The sequence below is a fragment of the Orbicella faveolata genome, unplaced genomic scaffold (genome assembly GCF_042242905.1).
Source record: "Orbicella faveolata isolate gen_17 unplaced genomic scaffold, um_ofav_v1 contig_14, whole genome shotgun sequence".
Lineage (NCBI taxonomy): Eukaryota > Metazoa > Cnidaria > Anthozoa > Scleractinia > Merulinidae > Orbicella > Orbicella faveolata.
Genome location: NW_028301541.1, coordinates 9,573,095 through 9,596,083, shown reverse-complemented (window position 1 = coordinate 9,596,083; position 22,989 = coordinate 9,573,095). Strand labels below are relative to the sequence as shown.

The window sequence follows — 22,989 nt, the reverse complement described above, 5'->3', positions numbered from 1 at the left end:
TTAGCTATAAAAAATTTGCGAAAAAACTTTTCTTAAAAACATTTAAGAAATTTTTTAAACGGTTAAAAAATACACAACGTTTTGACGTTCTCGAACGTCATTATCAAGTAAAAAAAAAAACAGTATGAATATTCTATAAATACAAGAAAAACAATAGTTCATTAAAAAGAAAGTTAACAAAAATATGCTCCAAGCTAAACAAAGAGTCTAGCACTGATGGAGTCACTCTGAGTGTTAAGGCTAGGCCTCCGTTCTTTGATGAATGACATTTAAGCGTTAAAATTAAATATTGCATAGATCGCAGCTACGGCATCTATCATCCAGTAGAGTTTCCAGGTTCATCTTAGGTATGTTCGTTTTGCCTTTTACCATTAATTTTAAATTACAAAATAGAACTTTGTAAACTTTCTTGAATGCAGTGTTAAAACGCTAAAAACCGAATTTTAGACAATACGCTAATAGAATACATGTTTCCATGTCTTCAGTAAGCGCTCGGCGGCAGCTATCTTCTTCTACCTGTAGCACTTTTTTGGGTATATTTTTTTTCTGTCTGGTGACTTTTTTTCGGAAAAGAGGACAACTTCGCATACCCAATAAAATTCAAACTATTCTTTGAGCACTGTTTCGCTTGCTACCTAGTAAATACGAAACCGAAGCTGCCCGTTTATTTAGCAATAAATAAGGGGGCTTCAACCGGCTCATATTAAAATTCAAAGACAATTATGTAAATACAAAGGTCAGGTGTTAATTTGCTAGATTTTAGTCAAGTTGCTTTCGACAGGAGGCAGATCCTTGTCAGATAGTGTTTGCCGAGCTAACATGTTCACGAAAATAGCTTCCTTTTCATGTTTCTTAGAGATATTTTAACTTACCTTTTTAATATATAAGCTCTATAATTTTTTCGCGTTAAAACCATTTTCATTCATTTTTCATTGTTTTCCTTTATCTTTCAACATTTTTATTGTTAACTGCCATGGACAACCAATGAATTGGGTGCTATGAAAATGTTTTTTTTTTTTATCAATATTTATTTAGCAGTTATGTTTTAGTTTTCTATTAGCAGTTAACTCTATATTTTTAGTCCAAGGTAAAAAAAGCGCGTTATGTATTTACTCCTTGTTGGGTCCAGTAAGGCCATTTCCGACAGTCATTTTTTACTTGTCGCATTCACTCACGATCAGCCTTGTTATGTAAGAAGAAATACAACAGGGAACGTTTTTTTTTTTCCCGTTCAAAAATTTCGGTTGGCTCGCAAAACAGTTTTGCACAGTACCGCCATAGTTAACAGAGGGGAATGGTTATGAAACCCGACAAAGTTCTTTGTTGTATGTTTTTGTTCGTTTTTTTGGCCTTGACTGTGCACAAAACACAATAGTTGTTTACTCCGTACTAAGGAACTAACCAATAGAAACGTTTTGGTTACGTAATTCATGCATAGTGTATGAGCACAAAACAAATGATTGTACACGGTCGTGGACCTTCCAGCATAAATCTTGGCATCTTTGTTTGCTCCTTTGATGTTTGCCAGGCTTCATAACCAGTGCCATATATTAACTATGGTTCCACCACAACAGCTTACTTGTAATTTTTAACCTACAAAAAATTGAAAACATAACAGCTTCACTGAACCAAATATCCTTATGTTCCATGTCGTCAAAATTCTAGGCATATTTTACCTACAGCTTCAGTTAATTTTAAATTCTTGGGCCTTCAGTTTAAACGTACAAGAATTTAATTCACCTTTAAAAACTTATCACAACACGAAAGAAAATAAACAATAGACGCCATACGCTTTCACCTTCACCAGGTCGCCACTTTCTTTAAAAGATCTATTACTCTTTGGCGAACTTGCCGATTCTTCCGACAAAGGATGAAATGGTTCAAAATTATTTAGCCAACAGTCAACTGTGCGGGGGGGGGGGGGGGGGGGGAGGGACGAAGGAAAAGACAACAAACAGGAAAGAAGAGGAAATAGTACCTAAGGATTCAACGTTCAGTGTTGTTTTTTCTACTGGCCATGGTAGTGGCTTTTAAAACCTGGGCGCAAAAGATTTTTTGGAATAAAACGTACGGTGTTTCGGAACATTTCTCGGTAAGAGGTTGTTTTCCAGATCATTTTGAAACATCAAAATCTTCTGTAATCGTAAGGCTGCATGACTTGCTGGGTTAAAAGGTTTCTTACACCTGCTCTTAATGAGCAATGAGCTCTAACTAAGTTCTAAGGGTGTGGAAAGTAATATCCTTAACATTTCCTAGCCTCTATTTACTTAATTAGGCTGTTAAAATACTGTTGGCCACAAGTATGTTTGGATTACTAAGCACCAAGCCCCATGACTGCTTAAATTTCATTTTCAATTTGACAGGAGAGAGTCGACCGAAAAATCAACTTGCATCAACTGGAAACGAAAATTGATTTAATAACCTTGGAATTGGACTTCAAAGAGAGTAAAATGCAAATGTCAATGCCTCCATTTACGTTTATTTCCTATCCAAATTTTCCGGTTGGTTATCAAAACAGTTTTGCACAGTTCTACAACAACAGCTTACTTATAATTTTTTAACTTACAAAAAAAAAAAAAAAATGAAGAACATAACAGCTTCACTGAAGTAAATACCTTCGTATTCCATGTCTTAAAAAATCTAGGCACATCGTAACCACAGCTTCGGTTAATTTACAATTCTTGCGCCCTCAGTTTAAAAAAGTATAAATACAGGTAATTCACCTTTAAGAACTTTGCAAAGCACACCTTCATCGCCACTGGAAGTTTACATTAGTTATCTCCTATATTTCTCAAATGTTCTATGAATGTCTTTTATTTTAATTTTGAAAAGAAAAAGGAAATAAACAATTCTAGAGGCGCCATGCGCTTACATCTTCACCAGTTCGCTATTTTCTCTAAAATATCTATTACTCTTTGGCGAACTTGCCGATTCTTCCGACAAAGGCTGAAATGGTTGAACATGAATTAAGAAAAGCTTAAGCGACTGTTCAGCTGGATAGTGGTTAAAAATGCAAAACACGAGCAAGTTATTGTTGTAATTACTTATTTCTTCACGAAATCTTTGACTTTTTGGCGAATCTGTCTGTTTTTCAACAAACAGATGACGGGGTTTGAGAGTGAATTAAGAAAAGCCAAAGTCTCTGTCCAGCTGTAGTGGTTGTAGGTTTGCAAATCAAGTCTCAGGATCTGATGATAAATTGTCACAAACAGCACCGGAAAGTTCGAAATCAAATATACTCCAGCGATTACAGAGAGACTCTTTGCAAGCTTAACTTCTCTTTGTCTCTGTTGATTTTCAGCGGCTGGAAGTTGCGCTTGAAGCTGGCGACGATTCCGTCGGACAATCACTAAAATGCAAATTTGAGTTGCTCCACAGACAAGAAGAAGGATAAGCCAAAGAATGAGATGGGTACCTCTCGCTGCTTGGTTGATTCTAGCCCATTGCAGCGCGGCAAGCAAAATGTTCAGAGTCCATATGCCCAGCATATACTTCACAACACGCTTCGAAGAGTAGAACGTATTGTATCTAACACGTAATCGAACCGCCACGAATCTTTCGTAGCTTACAGCACATAACGTCATGAAAGACACTCCAAAGCAAACGTAGAAGGCAGCGCAATAGACGATTCTCACAAAACAAGGAACGGAACGACGCTGGTTTTCCATAAGTCTGTAGGTTATATAACCTGGTTGAGCCGTAAGGCCGACAAAAACATCAGACAGCGCCAAACACGCTATAAAAAGATTCAAAGGAGTTCGTAGACGATTGCAACTGAAGATGGCGGTGACAACCAAAGCGTTGACTATAACAGCGAATGGGGCTGTCACGATGTTGATGATGGCGGTTACCAGGTTCATGGTGTAACGCTGGGAGGCTTGATGGAAGGTTGGATCGGGAAGATGGTAAGAGAGAGGAACTTCGGCAGAGATGTTGGTGTCCATTTCGAGCTTTGAATAAAACGTCTCAGCCCTTCTCCAGTGAATGCAATTATTCCTGATAATAATGAACCTATTTTTCTAACATTATACTTTGTACTATTTTGTGTTTCTTGGCGGTCAAAGGCTACGTAATTTCTTTTACGCCGATGTTCAGTCCTACCAGTTCTATTATTTGTTGTACTGAATTAATCTTTTAAAAGAAAGGCGATTGTCTATATGCCTGTTAAACCACAATAGACAGGTGTCAACTTTTAAAAGCTTTGAGTAATGAGCGTTTTGCAGTTTCAAATTGTCTTAAGTCTACAAGCGTATCTTTCCCGATCAGACTGACGTCTGCAATATGGTATGCGCAAAGACGCAACAGTCAACTGCGGCGGAAAAAGAGACGCGAAATGACAAACAAGACATGCAGAAGAGGAAGGAAGACCTAAAGATTCAACACTCAGTAGTGTTTTTTTCTATTGGTAGTGGCCTTTAAAACCTAGCCGCAAAAGATTTTTTTGGAAGAAAATGGTGTTCGGAACATTTCTAAGTAAAGAGGTTGTTTTCAGATCATTTTGAAACAGCACAATCTTCTGAAATCGTAAAGCTGGCTTGCTGGGTTAAAAGGTTTCTTACACCTGCTCTTAGAATAAAGTCTTCAAATAAATGTTAATATCCTTAAAATTTCTTAGTCTCTATTTATTTAATTAGGTAAATTAAACGGAGCTGTGAAAATACTATTGGCCACAAGCATGTTTGGATTACTAGGGCCGGGTTCCATGACAGCCTAAATTTCATTTTGACAGGAGATAGTCGACAGAAAAATCAACTTTCATCAGCTGGAAACGACAATAATTTAATAACCTTGGGATTGTACTCTAAAATGAGTAAAATGCCGCCACTGAAGACCAAAATGTTAAAGAATAGCTCAAAAACCATACTCCCGGCACATACCTTTATAATTCATATAGGGCAGTACATCCCGCCCTTGGGATGTTTCGGTGCTCTTAAATTGCCATATGGCAGTGGTGATGTTCTTTCAAAGTTTTGCTTAAGAAAATAAAAATCGATCGCCAGCGTTTGATAACCCTAGTACACAAATGAATTTGCAGGAAAGAGACAAAAAACAAAAACAAACGTCGCAATGAATTTACGCGCCTCTTACAACTGCACACGGAACACAGTAGTGACAAGCGCTCACAGTACGGGTTATGGCTTCTTATTTTTATATTTTGCAAAAATTCGGGATTAAAGTTCGGTCAACCCAACCCAAACAACACCGGAATCTTTGTTGTTTTTCTTCGAATTCGAATATTGTTATTAAAAGGTTTGACTGGAAAACAGTTCTTTTTATGGCTATTGATCACTGCAGTAAACAATATTTTAGGCAAACACCTATCATGCTACTAGGTCCTAGCTTGAAGGTCTGCCTGCAAGCGAAAACAACATCTCTACTCACACCCGTTTCTTGAGGATAATTATTTTGGTCGTAGTTGACATAAAAGATCCTGGAGTGAAGCGGGGCAATTGAGTTGAATCCCCAAATTCTCTGTTTCGACTCTGTTATAATAACGAGGGTGACGCATGAGAGTTAATACTGAATGTAAAGAGCGCCTTTTGCGCAGTTGATAGCTTAGACTGCGTTCATTTAACGTTTAATAAAAACCATTGCCTTACAGTCATAAATGGTTTTCAAATAGCTTATATATGTCAGCTGATATGGTGACGTTTGTTGGAAGATAGAAACAATAGAGGACTTTCAAATAGGTTTTCCTTTTAACGCTGTTTTGGTAGAATAACAAAATTTTCAAGCCAATTTGACGGGGATTGAGAACTCCTCCGTTTTTCGTTCGGGTTACATTTTGGGTTTCTGTTTTTTCATACATCTTCAGAACTCATAGACTAATTTTTTAGTCGGAGGTCTTATTAACCTAGACCGTTTTATTTACACAAGTTCCCTTGTGTAAATAAAACGGTCACAGGAGTCGATTGTGTGCTATTTGTTTGCTTTTTTATCTAGGAAAGGCTGATATTTAATTTACAGTTTTTATTCATTCAAACACATGCATTTAAAACAACAATGCAGGGACGAAAATATTAAAGAGTAGTGCCTTTGAAGTGACATGGGTCATGTAGAACATTAGGTATATCCTGAAATGTGTTACCGTCCGCATGGTACGAACTGTGTCACAAAATATTCATCAGCGGTTCATTGCATAAACGTTCATGCTTCTGAAAGCTATGTTATTTGCTTCTAGGCCTTGGTAGGATTCTTTACCAGCTCTCCGCAGACACCAGATCTAGTCTGGAAACTAACGAAAAATAACAAGAAATTTTCATGTAAAGGCGATATATACTGAAAGTGGCATAGCTGCGAGTTTCTATCGAGTACTGGAGGCATACTTTTTTATGGAATGGGGAGACCTAGCAACCACATGGAATTTTAAGAACAGTCTTAGCTACTTCAGATTTTGAGTTTTGCTAAAAATCGAATCACTCTTTAACAGACATTCCTGAACAGACACGACACCGCGATTCAACTTTCTGTTCGACACTTTAGCTTAAACGGGAAGCCATTTGAAGAAAGTATCTAGGAAAATATTATGGCAAAAACGAAAAAGGAGGCCTAGATAGGTAGGGGCAAATAAGTGATCAGTGAAGTCTTGTTATCTGCTGTTCGATAATTGTACTATAGACAGAACAACGGACGAACATCCACCATAGGCCAAGTTTGTAACCACTAAGAATTCAGAGAGGTTGCATGTTCGACAAGAAGATATTTAAAGAGCGCAATGCAATTAATTCAAGTACACGATATTTAAGTCTAATGATCATTGTTACTGACCTAACTATTGGAAATTTTGTTAATGGATAGCTCAGCTGCTCTTAAGCCAATTCTGGGAAAATTGAAAGTGCCAAGATTAGCCAAAGCTGGAGAGTTTTGTTACAGCCCTGATTTAACGACACTCTTCAAGCGCATGCCATTCCTCTTTCTTATTTAGATTACAACCACAGTTTCCTGTGGTGTTTCTACTGCAGTTTACACTGAAAAGAGTCGACTAAGATCCGCGAGATCAAGATTCAAAATATCTGTTTTATTCACACACCGGTGCCACATAATAACAACTTCAAGTCAAGAAATATATCAAACACGAAAGACCGTGTTTAACTACATTTTCAAATACCAAAAAGAGAGGCAAAAACTCTTCGCGCAGCGGAGTATTTTTAACGACCATTGAGGTGTTTGGAAATGTGGTCAAACACTGTCTTGAGTGTTTGATATGTCTTCTCAATCGAAACAAAAACGGAGGAGAAAAGGGAGAAATAAAATCTTAAAAATCTATGGTAACTAAGATCAAATATCCAAAAACCCTCACGGTCTTGATTTCGATCCTTTGTTTAATCTTCATAAATTAGTAATGAGATTAAGAACAAAAATATGGTGGCGACGGCCGTTGTTTATTTTCACAATATGTGCAGATGAAGGAAAATATTCAATCGTTGTAAATTAAAAGGCAAATAGTTATATTTAATAGCTGGAGGAGAACAAGACGAATATTAAAGAAATATTTATCCCACCAGAGTTATGTTCCATTCACATTGACTTTCTTTATTTACATCAGTTTACAACATCAACAAAAGTCACATTTTGATTAAAGCATTCGTCATTTTAAAAGGAAAACACAGTGGGAACATAATTACTTCAGTTAATTTACATCAGAAAGGCTGAAAACAGCTGTGAGGCCGCAAAATCTCTCTTTAAACTCTAATATTCTATGTATTGAAAAACAACTTCTCGACATTTTACCAGGCACATTCACCTTTATTGACAAATTAAAACGCGGGTATGAGTTAATCCCCTTATGTTCTATCTTCCTGTTTTTTTTGCTCTGACTCTTTATGATCGAGGTCTTAGTAATTTCTGTTAAACTGTAGTTTAGCGCCAATATAAGCACGAATTTTGTTTACGCTTCGAATAGGCTCAGGCTGTTAAGGGAAAGGAGTTCTTTTATATGCCTGGAAATTAGCAAACCACACAGGTGTTAATTTAGTAAGCTCGTGTAGATTAAGCCAAAGGAGATGACAATCTTAATTTCTGAGCTGATAATTATCGGAAGAGAACAATATGACTTTCAGAACAACATGTGGCTTGGCAAGTCAAAAGACTTGCGCAAACATCTACGGAAGAAACGACAGCACCGCGGATGAAATATTATACGGGCACGGCTTTCTCCCGCTGTTCTTGAAATTGGTGGTTACAGCTCATCAATTCAACAAACTTGAGAAGTTGATGTCCTCAGAACACCGCTACAGCAACACAAAAGCTGCCTAGTTTTAGCCTTAGCGCACATCGTAACGTAAATTGCCACTGGCTCGCCGCTTTCGAGCATGAACTCTCACGAAACAACAACAATTTCACACCGTGTGTAAGTTCAGTTTGGCTTTGGCATAATATATAATATTAACTGAGAACTATCCAACAAATGAGCGGAGTTTAAAAGCTAAGTTTACAGTGTGCGCTCTAAGTTTTGTATCTTTTTGACTGTCGACAAGACTCGCTGCGAAAACCATGTAAAAGTTGCAGGCATTTTGTAGTTTTGTTAAGGTGTACCGCTGACCAGCAAAATACTGTATCGCGCCCCAAAAACGTATTTCCGCGGTGTCCTTCCTCAGAAGATTAATTATTAAATTTTACAATGATCGAAAAACAGCTCTGAAGAATTAAAATCACTTCACTGTTCCATGTCTCTGAAAAAACCTGGCACAATGCACTTTAACTATCACCAGCACACTACGTTCTTTAAGATATCCTTTATTCTTTGACGAACCTGTTGATTCTTCCAAAAAAGGATTACAGGGTTCGAAGACGAATTGAAAAAAGCAAATGTTTCTGCCCAACTATAGTAGTTATAAGTTTTCAAGTTATATCCCATCGTCTGATGGTAAAATGTCACAAACAGCACAGGAGAGTTCAATATTAAGTAAACCCCCACTATAAGCGAGATGCGCAATGCAACTTTAACTTCTCTTTGCTTCCGTACATTTTCGACAGTTTCTGCGTCTCCGTGGACCTGTTGACGACTTCGTCGCACAATGATCAACACAGCCACTTGAGTTATTCCCGTAACAAGAAGGCAAACTAACCAAACTACGTGATGGGTACCTCTTGCCACGTGGTTAATTTTAGCCCATTGCAAGGCGGCCAGCAAAACGTTCACGATCCATATGCCTAGCATGTACTTCAGAACACGACTGTAAGAGAAAAGATTGTTGTATCTAACACGCACTCGAACAGCTACAAATCTTTCGTAGCTCACAGCAGTTAAAGTCATGAAAGACACTCCAAAGCAAACGTAGAAGGCAGCGCAATAGATGATTCTCACAAAACAAGGAACTGAACGATGCTGGTTTTCCATGAGTCTGTAGGTTATATAACCTGGCTGGGCGGTGAGGCCGACAAATACATCAGATAGCGCCAAGCAAGCTATCAGTAGATTCGAAGGCGTACGTAGACGAGATGTGCCAAATATGGCAGTGACAACCAAAGCGTTGACTATGACGGCAATTGGGGCAGTCACGATGTTGATAATGGCTGTTATCAGGTTTGTAGTGAATCGTTGTGAAACTTGATCGAAGATTGGATCAGGAAGATGAAAACAAGATCCGGGAGGAATGTGTACAGAGATGTTGCTGTCCATTACCTTCTGTGAAGAAAGTGTCTCTACCAAAGCTTTATGTTCTATCTTCCTGTTTTTTTTGCTCTGACTCTTTATGATCGAGATCTTAGTAATTTCTGTTAAACTGTAGTTTAGTGCCAATATAAGCACGAATTTTGTTTAGGCTTCGAATAGGCTGTTAAGGGAAAGGCGTTCTTTTATATGCCTGGAAATTAGCAAACCACACAGGTGTTAATTTAGTAAGCTTGTGTAGATTAAGCCAAAGGAGATGACAATCTTAATTTCTGAGCTGATAATCATCGGAAGAGAACAATATGACTTTCAGAACAACATGTGGCTTGGCAAGTCAAAAGACTTGCGCAAACATCTACGGAAGAAACGACAGCACCGCGGATGAAATATTATACGGGCACGGCTTTCTCCCGTTGTTCTTGAAATTGGTGGTCACAGCTCATCAATTCAACAAACTTGAGAAGTTGATGTCCTCAGAACACCGCTACAGCAACACAAAAGCTGCCTAGTTTTAGCCTTAGCGCACATCGTAACGTAAATTGCCACGGGTTCGCCGCTTGCGAGCATGAACTCTCACGAAACAACAACAATTTCACATCGTGTGCAAGTTCAGTTTGGCTTTGGCATAATATATAATATTAACTGAGAACTATCCAACAAATGAGCGGAGTTTAAAAGCTAAGTTTACAGTGTGCGCTCTAAGTTTTGTATCTTTTTCACTGTCGATAAGACTCGCTGCGAAAACCATGTAAAAGTTGCAGGCATTTTGTAGTTTTGTTAAGGTGTACCGCTGACCAGCAAAATACTGTATCGCGCCCCAAAAACGTATTTCCGCGGTGTCCTTCCGTCAGAAGATTAATTATTAAATTTTACAATGATCGAAAAACAGCTCTGAAGAATTAAAATCACTTCACTGTTCCATGTCTCTGAAAAAACCTGGCACAATGCACTTTAACTATCACCAGCACACTACGTTCTTTAAGATATCCTTTATTCTTTGACGAACCTGTTGATTCTTCCAAAAAAGGATTACAGGGTTCGAAGACGAATTGAGAAAAGCAAATGTTTCTGCCCAACTATAGTAGTTATAAGTTTTCAAGTTATATCCCATTGTCTGATGATAAAATGTCACAAACAGCACAGGAGAGTTCAATATTAAGTAAACCCCCACTATAAGCGAGATGCGCAATGCAACTTTAACTTCTCTTTGCTTCCGTACATTTTCGATAGTTTCTGCGTCTCCGTGGACCTGTTGACGACTTCGTCGCACAATGATCAACACAGCCACTTGAGTTATTCCCGTAACAAGAAGGCAAACTAACCAAACTACGTGATGGGTACCTCTTGCCACATGGTTAATTTGAGCCCATTGCAAGGCGGCCAGCAAAACGTTCACGATCCATATGGCTAGCATGTACTTCAGAACACGACTGTAAGAGAAAAGATTGTTGTATCTAACACGCACTCGAACAGCTACAAATCTTTCGTAGCTCACAGCAGTTAAAGTCATGAAAGACACTCCAAAGCAAACGTAGAAGGCAGCGCAATAGATGATTCTCACAAAACAAGGAACTGAACGATGCTGGTTTTTCATGAGTCTGTAGGTTATATAACCTGGCTGAGCGGTGAGGCCGACAAATACATCAGATAGCGCCAAGCAAGCTATCAGTAGATTCGAAGGCGTCCGTAGACGAGATGTGCCAAATATGGCAGTGACAACCAAAGCGTTGACTATGACGGCAATTGGGACAGTCACGATGTTGATAATGGCTGTTATCAGGTTTGTAGTGAATCGTTGTGAAACTTGATCGAAGATTGGATCAGGAAGATGAAAACAAGATCCGGGAGGAATGTGTACAGAGATGTTGCTGTCCATTACCTTCTGTGAAGAAAGTGTCTCTACCAAAGCCTTATGTTCTATCTTCCTGTTTTTTTTGCTCTGACTCTTTATGATCGAGATCTTAGTAATTTCTGTTAAACTGTAGTTTAGTGCCAATATAAGCACGAATTTTGTTTAGGCTTCGAATAGGCTGTTAAGGGAAAGGAGTTCTTTTATATGCCTGGAAATTAGCAAAACACACAGGTGTTAATTTAGTAAGCTCGTGTAGATTAAGCCAAAGGAGATGACAATCTTAATTTCTGAGCTGATAATCATCGGAAGAGAACAATATGACTTTCAGAACAACATGTGGCTTGGCAAGTCAAAAGACTTGCGCAAACATCTACGGAAGAAACGACAGCACCGCGGATGAAATATTATACGGGCACGGCTTTCTCCCGCTGTTCTTGAAATTGGTGGTCACAGCTCCTTTGTTAATGAGAAGAAGTCTAAAGAATTGTTCAAATCGAAGAAGTCCTATGGGTGTGTAGATTCAAGTAAAGAAGTAAAACATCATCATAATAATAATATCAATAAAAAATAGGCCATGAGTAGTTATAAAAAGTGAAAATTCACAAAGTTGCCATGGCAATATTTGTGAAATCCTTCACTCTTTTTTTCCTGAGTTAAATACGGCAATTGGATTACATACCTATATTTTCCAAACTTTTATTCTGTTCAGGTTGAAATAAGTCGCCTAATATACAAAACAAGCTAACAAACAAAAAACATATGGCTCGAGCCTCATGAATTCATATTCACAGTCACTCACGATGGTTCTAAATGTTTTGCTAACAATAAAATTACCTTGGCATATAACATCAAGATATTTTATAGCATTTTGGTTTTTTAGCTTCTCGCATGATGATCTAGGAGGGTACTTATTGTCACGGACTACTTTTAGGACAGCAATTTTGGACGCTCTGACACATCCCGCAATTAAATTTCGTGTGTTCTTTTCTATGGATCTTACATTTAGCGACAAAAAATTCCTTCCAGAATCGCGATAACTGCCTGACGGATTTGTCGGCTCTTCCAAACGCAGATCAAAGGATTCGTGCACGAGTTGAGAAAAGCAAGAGTTTCTGTCCAACTGTAGTGGTTATAAGTCTTGATATCCTGCCTTAGAATCTGGTGATAAATTGTGACAAACAAAACGGGCATGTTTAACATCAAGTAGACCCCAACAATAAACGCGATGGTTCTTGTTAGCTTTGTTTCTCTTCGCCTACGGATCTGTTCGCGTAGCTGTACGTAGCGGGGCTGTATTCGGCGACGATTCCAAAGCAGAGTCAAAACGATTCCAATGTTTGCCGCACCAGCGACAAGAAGGCAGATAAACCACGCGATCAGATGCATGCCTCTTGATACTCGGTTTATTCCCGCCCATTGTAGACTTGTTAATATGATATTCACAATCCAGATCGCCGCCATGTACTTTAAGACTCTTTTTGATGAGAATACATCATTGTACCTTGCTTGAAGCCGGACTGCTACGAATCGTTCATAGCTGACGGCTGCGAGTGTCATAAAGGACACCACAACAAAGATAGAACGCATTAGCATACACGACCCTCACAAAGCAGGGAACTGAACGAAGCTGGTTTTCCATGAGTCTGTAAGTGATATAACCGGGTTGAACTGCAAGACCGACCAATACGTCGGATAGCGCCAGACATGCGATCAGAAGATTTGACGGTGTTCGCAGACGGGAGACGATGGCATAAACAATCAAAACGTTGAAAACAGCGGCAAAAGGGGCGCCCGTTATATTTATTATAGCTGTGGCAAGATTCATCGTGTATCGCTCAGAGACTTTGTCGAACGATGGATCGGGAAGATGGTAACAAGATGGCCCACTTGCCAGGGAATCCGTCGAAGCGTTGTCCGCCATAACCGCTAAGACATGTGCATCGACCTTGAGCTTCAATGCTTAGGAAAGGGTGCTTCGAGGATATCTAAGAACGTGTTTCATATGTTTTCCAAAGCGAAATTTAATTTATATTAACAAAGTAAAAAAAGACAATGCTATGTTTTTTATTACACTACTGGGTAAACACGCTGTGCAAGATAACGCAGGCTTTCTCACAGATTCATCAAAGCTTCATACTGTTTCATTGACAACTAATACATTTATTCATTATCATCCATTTCTTGCTAGACAAATTGGAAACAGTTCAAACAGTCGGTCGGTGATCTAAAGCTGGCCTAGGAGTTTCCTTAATTAATTTAAGTTCAAAGGGTACCCAGTTAGGGTTTAATTTCTTTTTTAGTAAGAAACGGTCCAAGGAAACAAGACAATATAAGAATAAGTCCGGGGGTGTTACTACTGGAAAAACTGGGTGGGGGTGTGCGACCTGCTTCCCAAAAACCCCTCCCCTACTTATGACCAAAATCTGAGATTTTCACTACTCTTTTTATGACCTGACCAAAAATTCGATACCCTAATTAAGACCTGACCCTTGAATCAATACCCTGGTTCAGACTAATGTTAAAGGCAATGTTTATATGCTTTTATTAGGTGGGATAGCTTCTTATAAATAAAACACAATCAATTAAGACTAGAGTGCAAAAACCATACCCTAATTGAGACCGAAATGGCCAAAATCGATACCGTATTTCTGACCAAAACGGCTAACAAACCATACCCTTTGGGCCCGCACACACCTACATAAGGGAATAACTCCCACCAGCTATCTCCCCGGAAAAAAAATAAGTTTCCTGTAACAGCCCATGAATTGGATAGAGACAAAGAAATGTCAGCAACGTAAACAAAAGGCGGCTGAAAAAAAAAAAAATTTCATGTATGTCTCAGTAAATATATGAGCGAAGTCTCACGCTAGTTAAATAAACACAAAATTTGAGTATGGCATATGCCGCCATTCTTTTTAACGTTACCAAGGATCCAAATTTACTGACCTCTCAACGATCTGCAAAAGTAGCCAGATGACCAAAATTTATTCCAAAAGTGGAATAAATTACTAGCACTTTTTCCTTGTTTAACTATTACGGTATCCTCGTGAATAACTGTCGACATTTTTAAGGCGGAAAGCTTTTGCTCCTTAATCAGAAAAAGACAGTAAAGGGTGCACGCGTCGCCAAATGGATGACAACATCTCTATCAATGGCTCTTACTGTTTCCATCTTCCTGATCCAAGCTTCCATCAAGCTTCCCAACGTTACACCATGAACCTGGTAACCGCCATCGTCAACATAATTACAGCCCCACTCGCCGTCGCAGTTAACCTTTTGGTTGTCATCGCCATCTTTAGCACGTCCCGTCTTCGGACGCCTTCGAGTCTGTTAATAGCTTGCTTGGCGCTGTCTGATGTTTTTGTCGGCCTCACGGCTCAAACAAGTTATATAACTTACAGACTCATGGAAAACCAGCGTCGTTCAGTTCCTTGTTTTGTGATGGTCGTCTATGGCGCTTCCTTCTACGTTTGCTTTGGAGTGTCTTTCATGACTTTAGCCGCGGTAAGCTACGAGAGATTCGTAGCTGTTCGACTACATGTTAGATACAACACTCTTTTCTCTTACAGTCGTGTCTTGAAGTATATGCTGGGCATATGGACGATAAACATTTTGTTGGCCGCATTACAATGGGCTAAAATTAACCGAGCAGCGAGAGGTACCCACCTCGTTGTCTGGCTTATTTGTCTCCTTGTATCTGGAGCGACTCAGTTCGGCGTTGTAGTCATAGTACGAAGGAATCGTCGACAGCTTCAGGTGCAACTCCAAGCCGCTGCAAATCTTCAGAGGCAAAGGGAAGTCAAGCTTGCTAAAAGCATCGCTTTCATCGTTGCATTTTATTTAATTTTGAACTTTCCGGTACTTTTTGTAACTTTCTATCATCAGATATTATGTCGTGACTTAAAAACTTACAACCATTACAGCTGGACAGAGACTTTGGCTTTTCTTAATTCACTCTCAAACCCCGTCATCTGTTTGTTGAAAAACAGACAGATTCGTCAAAAAGTCAAAGATCTCTTGAAGAAATAGGAAATTAGAAAAAAAAAAATTATATGCTTACGTTTTGTAACTAACTGTTTAGTTTAGTCCAACTCATTCAGTAATTTCGGACACGAGCTTTGACGAAATTGGATTATAATATAAACTTGTAGATCTGTGGATGACGGAAATATTAAACCGAAAACATTCAAATTGTAGTTCTCTGTAGTTCCTTCCTATGGTATTGTTCATAACCCAATAGTAATTTAATTTTTTTTTTGTCTATTTACAAGTATCATTAAAATAAGACATTTAGCTATAAAAAATTTGCGAAAAAACTTTTCTTAAAAACATTTAAGAAATTTTTTAAAATGAGATTTTACTGTCACGCCAGTAAAATATAGTTAATGGAGCGTGACGTACGTTCTGAATGAGCCGTTCATGGCGGCATCACTTTCTATAGAGCTATTGAGCAGTTATATTCCAAAGGTCAACAAACTGTAAGCGTTATTGTAGCTAACCCTAAAACATTGTAGCTTTGTTATCTTCTGAACGTTATAACGTACCATAGCATTGGTGCAAAGCATTAAAGCACTATTCATGTTTAAGATGTTACACGTGTTAGGGCAAGCTGTCCGGTAGTACAGCCTTTTCTACTGGCTTACAAGCAGACAAACGTCTCCGTATAAAAGCTCGGAAAACTGTTCGGAGTCCATTCTGAGTTCGTCTAAGCAACGTAGCTATTACTTATTGTAAATCTATCGTTTAATTTTCCCTCCCTCCCTCCCTTTGGAGACGAGGTTGGTCATGTCTTCCTGCATAATAAACAAGGGGTCACTCCTGTGTGGTGCGGTTAAGTCTGCGCAGCGACTTCCCCCAAGCTTGTTGTTTTTTCATCGCCTTTGAACATCGCTTGCTAACCGATACTCTTGTCCGATCCAGCACGTGCTGTCTGTCATTCAGCTCGTAGTGCTGGGGAGATAAGTGAGGTTGTTTTGTCACGCTATCGCCGGAAGTCGCATGGGCTAACCAAACGCAAGGCAGTGTTCCCCCATTAACGCCATCACGAGTTGTTTGTATTTGAGTAATAGCTCTGGTTCAATCGCAAGTCGCCACGGTTAACTTACTTTCGCTAGGAACAACGACATTAACGGTTAAAAAATACACAACGTTTTGACGTTCTCGAACGTCATTATCAAGTAAAAAAAAAAACAGTATGAATATTCTATAAATACAAGAAAAACAATAGTTCATTAAAAAGAAAGTTAACAAAAATATGCTCCAAGCTAAACAAAGAGTCTAGCACTGACGGAGTGACTCTGAGTGTTAAGGCTAGGCCTCCGTTCTTTGATGAATGACATTTAAGCGTTAAAATTAAATATTGCATAGATCGCAGTTACGGCATCTATCATCCAGTAGAGTTTCCAGGTTCATCTTAGGTATGTTCGTTTTGCCTTTTACCATTAATTTTAAATTACAAAATAGAACTTTGTAAACTTTCTTGAATGCAGTGTTAAAACGCTAAAAACCGAATTTTAGACAATACGCTAATAGAATACATGTTTCCATGTCTTCAGTAAGCGCTCGGCGGCAGCTATCTTCTTCTACCTGTAGCACTTTTTTGTGTATATTTTTTTTCTGTCTGGTGACTTTTTTTCGGAAAAGAGGACAACTTCGCATACCCAATAAAATTCAAACTATTCTTTGAGCACTGTTTCGCTTGCTACCTAGTAAATACGAAACCGAAGCTGCCCGTTTATTTAGCAATAAATAAGGGGGCTTCAACCGGCTCATATTAAAATTCAAAGACAATTATGTAAATACAAAGGTCAGGTGTTAATTTGCTAGATTTTAGTCAAGTTGCTTTCGACAGGAGGCAGATCCTTGTCAGATAGTGTTTGCCGAGCTAACGTGTTCACGAAAATAGCTTCCTTTTCATGTTTCTTAGAGATATTTTAACTTACCTTTTTAATATATAAGCTCTATAATTTTTTCGCGTTAAAACCATTTTCATTCATTTTTCATTGTTTTCCTTTATCTTTCAACATTTTTATTGTTAACTGCCATGGACAACCAATGAATTGGGTGCTATGAAAATGTTGTTTTTTTTTATCAATATTTATTTAGCAGTTATGTTTTAGTTTTCTATTAGCAGTTAACTCTATATTTTTAGTCCAAGGTAAAAAAAGCGCGTTATGTATTTACTCCTTGTTGGGTCCAGTAAGGCCATTTCCGACAGTCATTTTTTACTTGTCGCATTCACTCACGATCAGCCTTGTTATGTAAGAAGAAATACAACAGGGAACGTTTTTTTTTTTTCCCGTTCAAAAATTTCGGTTGGTTCGCAAAACAGTTTTGCACAGTACCGCCATAGTTAACAGAGGGGAATGGTTATGAAACCCGACAAAGTTCTTCGTTGTATGTTTTTGTTCTCTTTTTTTTGCTTGACTGTGCACAAAACACAATAGTTGTTTACTCCGTACTAAGGAACTAACCAATAGAAACGTTTTGGTTACGTAATTCATGCATAGTGTATGAGCGCAAAACAAATGATTGTACACGGTCGTGGACCTTCCAGCATAAATCTTGGCATCTTTGTTTGCTCCTTTGATGTTTGCCAGGCTTCATAACCAGTGCCATATATTAACTATGGTTCCACCACAACAGCTTACTTGTAATTTTTAACCTACAAAAAATTGAAAACATAACAGCTTCACTGAACCAAATATCCTTATGTTCCATGTCGTCAAAATTCTAGGCATATTTTACCTACAGCTTCAGTTAATTTTAAATTCTTGGGCCTTCAGTTTAAACGTACAAGAATTTAATTCACCTTTAAAAACTTATCACAACACGAAAGAAAATAAACAATAGACGCCATACGCTTTCACCTTCACCAGGTCGCCACTTTCTTTAAAAGATCTATTACTCTTTGGCGAACTTGCCGATTCTTCCGACAAAGGATGAAATGGTTGAAAATGATTTAGCCAACAGTCAACTGTGCGGGGGGGGGGGGGGGGGGGGGGAACGAAAGAAAAGACAACAAACAGGAAAGAAGAGGAAATAGGACCTAAGGATTCAACGTTCAGTGTTGTTTTTTCTACTGGCCATGGTAGTGGCTTTTAAAACCTGGGCGCAAAAGATTTTTTGGAATAAAACGTACGGTGTTTCGGAACATTTCTCGGTAAGAGGTTGTTTTCCAGATCATTTTGAAACATCAAAATCTTCTGTAACCGTAAGGCTGCATGACTTGCTGGGTTAAAAGGTTTCTTACACCTGCTCTTAATGAGAAATGAGCTCTAACTAAGTTCTAAGGGTGTGGAAAGTAATATCCTTAACATTTCCTAGCCTCTATTTACTTAATTAGGCTGTTAAAATACTGTTGGCCACAAGTATGTTTGGATTACTAAGCACCAAGCCCCATGACTGCTTAAATTTCATTTTCAATTTGACAGGAGAGAGTCGACCGAAAAATCAACTTGCATCAACTGGAAACGAAAATTGATTTAATAACCTTGGAATTGGACTTCAAAGAGAGTAAAATGCAAATGTCAATGCCTCCATTTACGTTTATTTCCTATCCAAATTTTCCGGTTGGTTATCAAAACAGTTTTACACAGTTCTACAACAACAGCTTACTTATAATTTTTTAACTTACAAAAAAAAAAAAAAAAAAATGAAGAACATAACAGGTTCACTGAAATAAATACCTTTGTATTCCATGTCTTAAAAAATCTAGGCACATCGTAACTACAGCTTCGGTTAATTTACAATTCTTGCGCCCTCAGTTTAAACAAGTATAAATACAGGTAATTCACCTTTAAGAACTTTGCACAGCACACCTTCATCGCCACTGGAAGTTTACATTAGTTATCTCCTATATTTCTCAAATGTTCTATGAATGTCTTTTATTTTAATTTTGAAAAGAAAAAGGAAATAAACAATTCTAGAGGCGCCATGCGCTTACATCTTCACCAGTTCGCTATTTTCTCTAAAATATCTATTACTCTTTGGCGAACTTGCCGATTCTTCCGACAAAGGCTGAAATGGTTGAACATGAATTAAGAAAAGCTTAAGCGACTGTTCAGCTGGATAGTGGTTAAAAATGCAAAACACGAGCAAGTTATTGTTGTAATTACTTATTTCTTCACGAAATCTTTGACTTTTTGGCGAATCTGTCTGTTTTTCAACAAACAGATGACGGGGTTTGAGAGTGAATTAAGAAAAGCCAAAGTCTCTGTCCAGCTGTAGTGGTTGTAGGTTTGCAAATCAAGTCTCAGGATCTGATGATAAATTGTCACAAACAGCACCGGAAAGTTCGAAATCAAATATACTCCAACGATTACAGAGAGACTCTGCAAGCTTAACTTCTCTTTGTCTCTGTTGATTTTCAGCGGCTGGAAGTTGCGCTTGAAGCTGGCGACGATTCCGTCGGACAATCACTAAAATGCAAATTTGAGTTGCTCCACAGACAAGAAGAAGGATAAGCCAAAGAATGAGATGGGTACCTCTCGCTGCTTGGTTGATTCTAGCCCATTGCAGCGCGGCAAGCAAAATGTTCAGAGTCCATATGCCCAGCATATACTTCACAACACGCTTCGAAGAGTAGAACGTATTGTATCTAACACGTAATCGAACCGCCACGAATCTTTCGTAGCTTACAGCACACAACGTCATGAAAGACACTCCAAAGCAAACGTAGAAGGCAGCGCAATAGACGATTCTCACAAAACAAGGAACTGAACGACGCTGGTTTTCCATAAGTCTGTAAGTTATATAACCTGGTTGAGCCGTGAGGCCGACAAAAACATCAGACAGCGCCAAACACGCTATAAAAAGATTCAAAGGAGTTCGTAGACGATTGCAACTGAAGATGGCGGTGACAACCAAAGCGTTGACTACAACAGCGAATGGGGCTGTCACGATGTTGATGATGGCGGTTACCAGGTTCATGGTGTAACGCTGGGAGGCTTAATGGAAGGTTGGGTCGGGAAGATGGTAACAGAAAGGAACTTCGGCAGAGATGTTGGTGTCCATTTCGAGCTTTGAATAAAACGTCTCAGCCCTTCTCCAGTGAATGCAATTATTCCTGATAATAATGAACCTATTTTTCTAACATACTTTGTACTATTTTGTGTTTCCTGGCGGTCAAAGGCTACGTAATTTCGTTTACGCCGATGTTCAGTCCTACCAGTTCTATTATTTGTTGTACTGAATTAATCTTTTAAAAGAAAGGCGCTTGTCTATATGATGCCTGTTAAACCAGAATAGACAGGTGTCAACTTTTAAAAGCTTTGAGTAATGAGCGTTTTGCAGTTTCAAATTGTCTTAAGTCTACAAGCGTATCTTTCCCGATCAGACTGACGTCTGCAATACGGTATGCGCAATGACGAAACAGTCAACTGCGGCGGAAAAAGAGACGCGAAATGACAAAGAAGACATGCAGAAGAGGAAGGAAGACCTAAAGATTCAACACTCAGTAGTGTTTTTTCTATTGGTAGTGGCCTTTAAAACCTAGGCGCAAAAGATTTTTTTGGAAGAAAATGGTGTTTCGGAACATTTCTAGGTAAAGAGGTTGTTTTCAGATCATTTTGAAACAGCACAATCTTCTGTAATCGTAAAGCTGGCTTGCTGGGATAAAAGGTTTCTTACAACTGCTCTTAGAATAAAGTCTTCAAATAAATGTTAATATCCTTAAAATTTCTTAGTCTCTACTTATTTAATTAGGTAAATTAAACGGAGCTGTGAAAATATTATTGGCCACAAGCATGTTTGGATTACTAGGGCCGGGTTCCATGACAGCCTAAATTTCATTTTGACAGGAGATAGTCGACAGAAAAATCAACTTTCATCAACTAGAAACGACATTAATTTAATAACCTTGGGATTGTACTCTAAAAAGGGTAAAATGCCGCCATTGAAGACGAAAATGTTAAAGAATAGCTCAAAAACCATACCCCCTGCACATACCTTTATAATTCATATAGGGCAGTACATCCCGCCCTTGGGGTGTTTCGGTACTCTTAAATTGCCACATGGCAGTGGTGATGTTCTTTCAAAGTTTTGCTTAAGAAAATAAAAATCGATCGCCAGCGTTTGATAACCCTAGTACACAAATGAATTTGCAGGAAAGAGACAAAAAACAAAAACAAACGTCGCAATGAATTTACGCGCCTCTTACAACTGCACACGGAACACAGTAGTGACAAGCGCTCACAGTACGGGTTATGGCTTCTTATTTTTATTTTTTTGCAAAAATTCGGGATTAAAGTTCGGTCAGCGCGACCCAAACAACACCGGAATCTTTGTTGTTTTTCTTCGAATTCGAATATTGTTATTAAAAGGGTTGACTGGAAAACAGTTCTTTTTATGGCTATTGATCACTGCAGTAAACAATATTTAAGGCAAACACCTATCATGCTACTAGGCCCTAGCTTGAAGGTCTGCCTGTAAGCGGAAACAACATCTCTACTCACACCTGTTTCTTGAGGATAATTATTTTGGTCGTAGTTGACATAAAAGATCCTGGAGTGAAGCGGGGCAGTTGAGTTGAATCCCCAAATTCTCTGTTTCGACTCTGTTATAATAACGAGGGTGACGCATGAGAGTTAATACTGAATGTAAAGAGCGCCTTTTGCGCAGTTGATAGCTTAGACTGCGTTCATTTAACGTTTAATAGAAACCATTGCCTTACAGTCATAAATGGTTTTCAAATAGCTTATATATGTCAGCTGATATGGTGACTAATTTTTTAGTTGGATGTCTTATTAACCTAGACCGTTTTATTTACACAAGTTCCCTTGTGTAAATAAAACGGTCACAGGAGTCGATTGTGTGCTATTTGTTTGCTCTTTTATCTAGGAAAGGCTGATATTTAATTTACAGTTTTTATTCATTCAAACACATGCATTTAAAACAACAATGCAGGGACGAAAATATTAAAGAGTAGTGCCTTTGAAGTGACACGGGTCATGTAGAACATTAGGTATATCCTGAAATGTGTTACCGTCCGCATGGTACGAACTGTGTCACAAAATATTCATCAGCGGTTCATTGCATAAACGTTCATGCTTCTGAAAGCTATGCGCTTCTGAAAGCTAGAAGCTTGTTTGCTTCTAGGCCTTGGTAGGATTCTTTACCAGCTCTCCGCAGACTCGGACACCAGATCTAGTCTGGAAACTAACGAAAAATAACAAGAAATTTTCATGTAAAGGCGATATATACTGAAAGTGCCATAGCTGCCAGTTTCTATCGAGGACTGGAGGCATACTTTTTTATGGAATGGGGAGGCCTAGCAACCACATGGAATTTTAAGAACAGTCTTAGCTACTTCAGATTTTGAGTTTTGCTAAAAGTCGAATCACTCTTTAACAGACATTCCTGAACAGACACGACACCGCGATTCAACTTTCTGTTCGACACTTAGGCTTAAACGGCAAGCCATTTGAAGAAAGTATCTAGGAAAATATTATGGCAAAAACGAAAAAGGAGGCCTAGATAGGTAGGGGCAAATAAGCGATCAGTGAAGTCTTGTTATCTGATGTCC

At 38.6% G+C, this 22,989-nt stretch overlaps 4 protein-coding genes and 2 pseudogenes across 5 annotated transcripts; 1 reads left to right on the top strand and 5 right to left on the bottom strand.

The window, feature by feature from the left end:
- Positions 1 to 1,798: 1,798 nt before the first annotated feature.
- On the bottom strand, positions 1,799 to 4,179 carry LOC149113871 (adenosine receptor A2a-like). 2 transcript variants are annotated; one of them, XM_089286510.1, is made up of 2 exons: positions 3,109 to 4,179; positions 1,799 to 1,876 (listed from the first exon to the last, which is right to left on the bottom strand). In XM_089286510.1, the coding sequence occupies exons 1-2, from the start codon at positions 3,942 to 3,944 to the stop codon at positions 1,801 to 1,803; spliced, it is 912 nt and encodes a 303-aa protein (XP_089142636.1). In that variant the 5' UTR covers positions 3,945 to 4,179; the 3' UTR covers positions 1,799 to 1,800. The 2 variants fall into 2 exon arrangements, with proteins under 2 accessions (XP_089142636.1, XP_089142635.1); XM_089286509.1 differs by lacking the exon at positions 1,799 to 1,876 and having other exon boundaries at positions 2,748 to 4,179.
- A 4,176-nt stretch (positions 4,180 to 8,355) lies between these two features.
- On the bottom strand, positions 8,356 to 9,817 carry LOC149113870 (melanocyte-stimulating hormone receptor-like). The gene has a single exon (XM_089286508.1). It carries the CDS (start codon positions 9,620 to 9,622, stop codon positions 8,705 to 8,707), a length of 918 nt encoding a protein of 305 aa, XP_089142634.1. The 5' UTR covers positions 9,623 to 9,817; the 3' UTR covers positions 8,356 to 8,704.
- A 650-nt stretch (positions 9,818 to 10,467) lies between these two features.
- LOC149113869 (melanocyte-stimulating hormone receptor-like) lies at positions 10,468 to 12,060 on the bottom strand. The gene has a single exon (XM_089286507.1). It carries the CDS (start codon positions 11,487 to 11,489, stop codon positions 10,572 to 10,574), a length of 918 nt encoding a protein of 305 aa, XP_089142633.1. The 5' UTR covers positions 11,490 to 12,060; the 3' UTR covers positions 10,468 to 10,571.
- Positions 12,061 to 12,159: 99 nt separating this feature from the next.
- LOC149113868 (melanocyte-stimulating hormone receptor-like) lies at positions 12,160 to 13,484 on the bottom strand (annotated as a pseudogene).
- Positions 13,485 to 14,424: 940 nt separating this feature from the next.
- Positions 14,425 to 16,506, top strand: LOC149113867 (adenosine receptor A2b-like). Its single transcript, XM_089286505.1, has one exon. The coding sequence runs from the start codon at positions 14,595 to 14,597 to the stop codon at positions 15,492 to 15,494; it is 900 nt and encodes a 299-aa protein (XP_089142631.1). The 5' UTR covers positions 14,425 to 14,594; the 3' UTR covers positions 15,495 to 16,506.
- A 2,432-nt stretch (positions 16,507 to 18,938) lies between these two features.
- LOC149113866 (adenosine receptor A2b-like) lies at positions 18,939 to 20,606 on the bottom strand (annotated as a pseudogene).
- Between the last annotated feature and the right edge of the window lie 2,383 nt (positions 20,607 to 22,989).

Bases quoted from the DNA above. Each gene is read 5' to 3' on its own strand.
- LOC149113871 (XM_089286510.1), bottom strand. From the start codon at position 3,944: ATGGACACCAACATCTCTGCCGAAGTTCCTCTCTCTTACCATCTTCCC. The intron at 1,877-3,108 runs CGTCATCTGTTT...AATTTTGAACCA, and splicing joins CTTAATTCACTCTCAAACCC to TTTCATCCTTTGTCGGAAGA.
- LOC149113870 (XM_089286508.1), bottom strand. From the start codon at position 9,622: ATGGACAGCAACATCTCTGTACACATTCCTCCCGGATCTTGTTTTCAT.
- LOC149113869 (XM_089286507.1), bottom strand. From the start codon at position 11,489: ATGGACAGCAACATCTCTGTACACATTCCTCCCGGATCTTGTTTTCAT.
- LOC149113867 (XM_089286505.1), top strand. From the start codon at position 14,595: ATGGATGACAACATCTCTATCAATGGCTCTTACTGTTTCCATCTTCCT.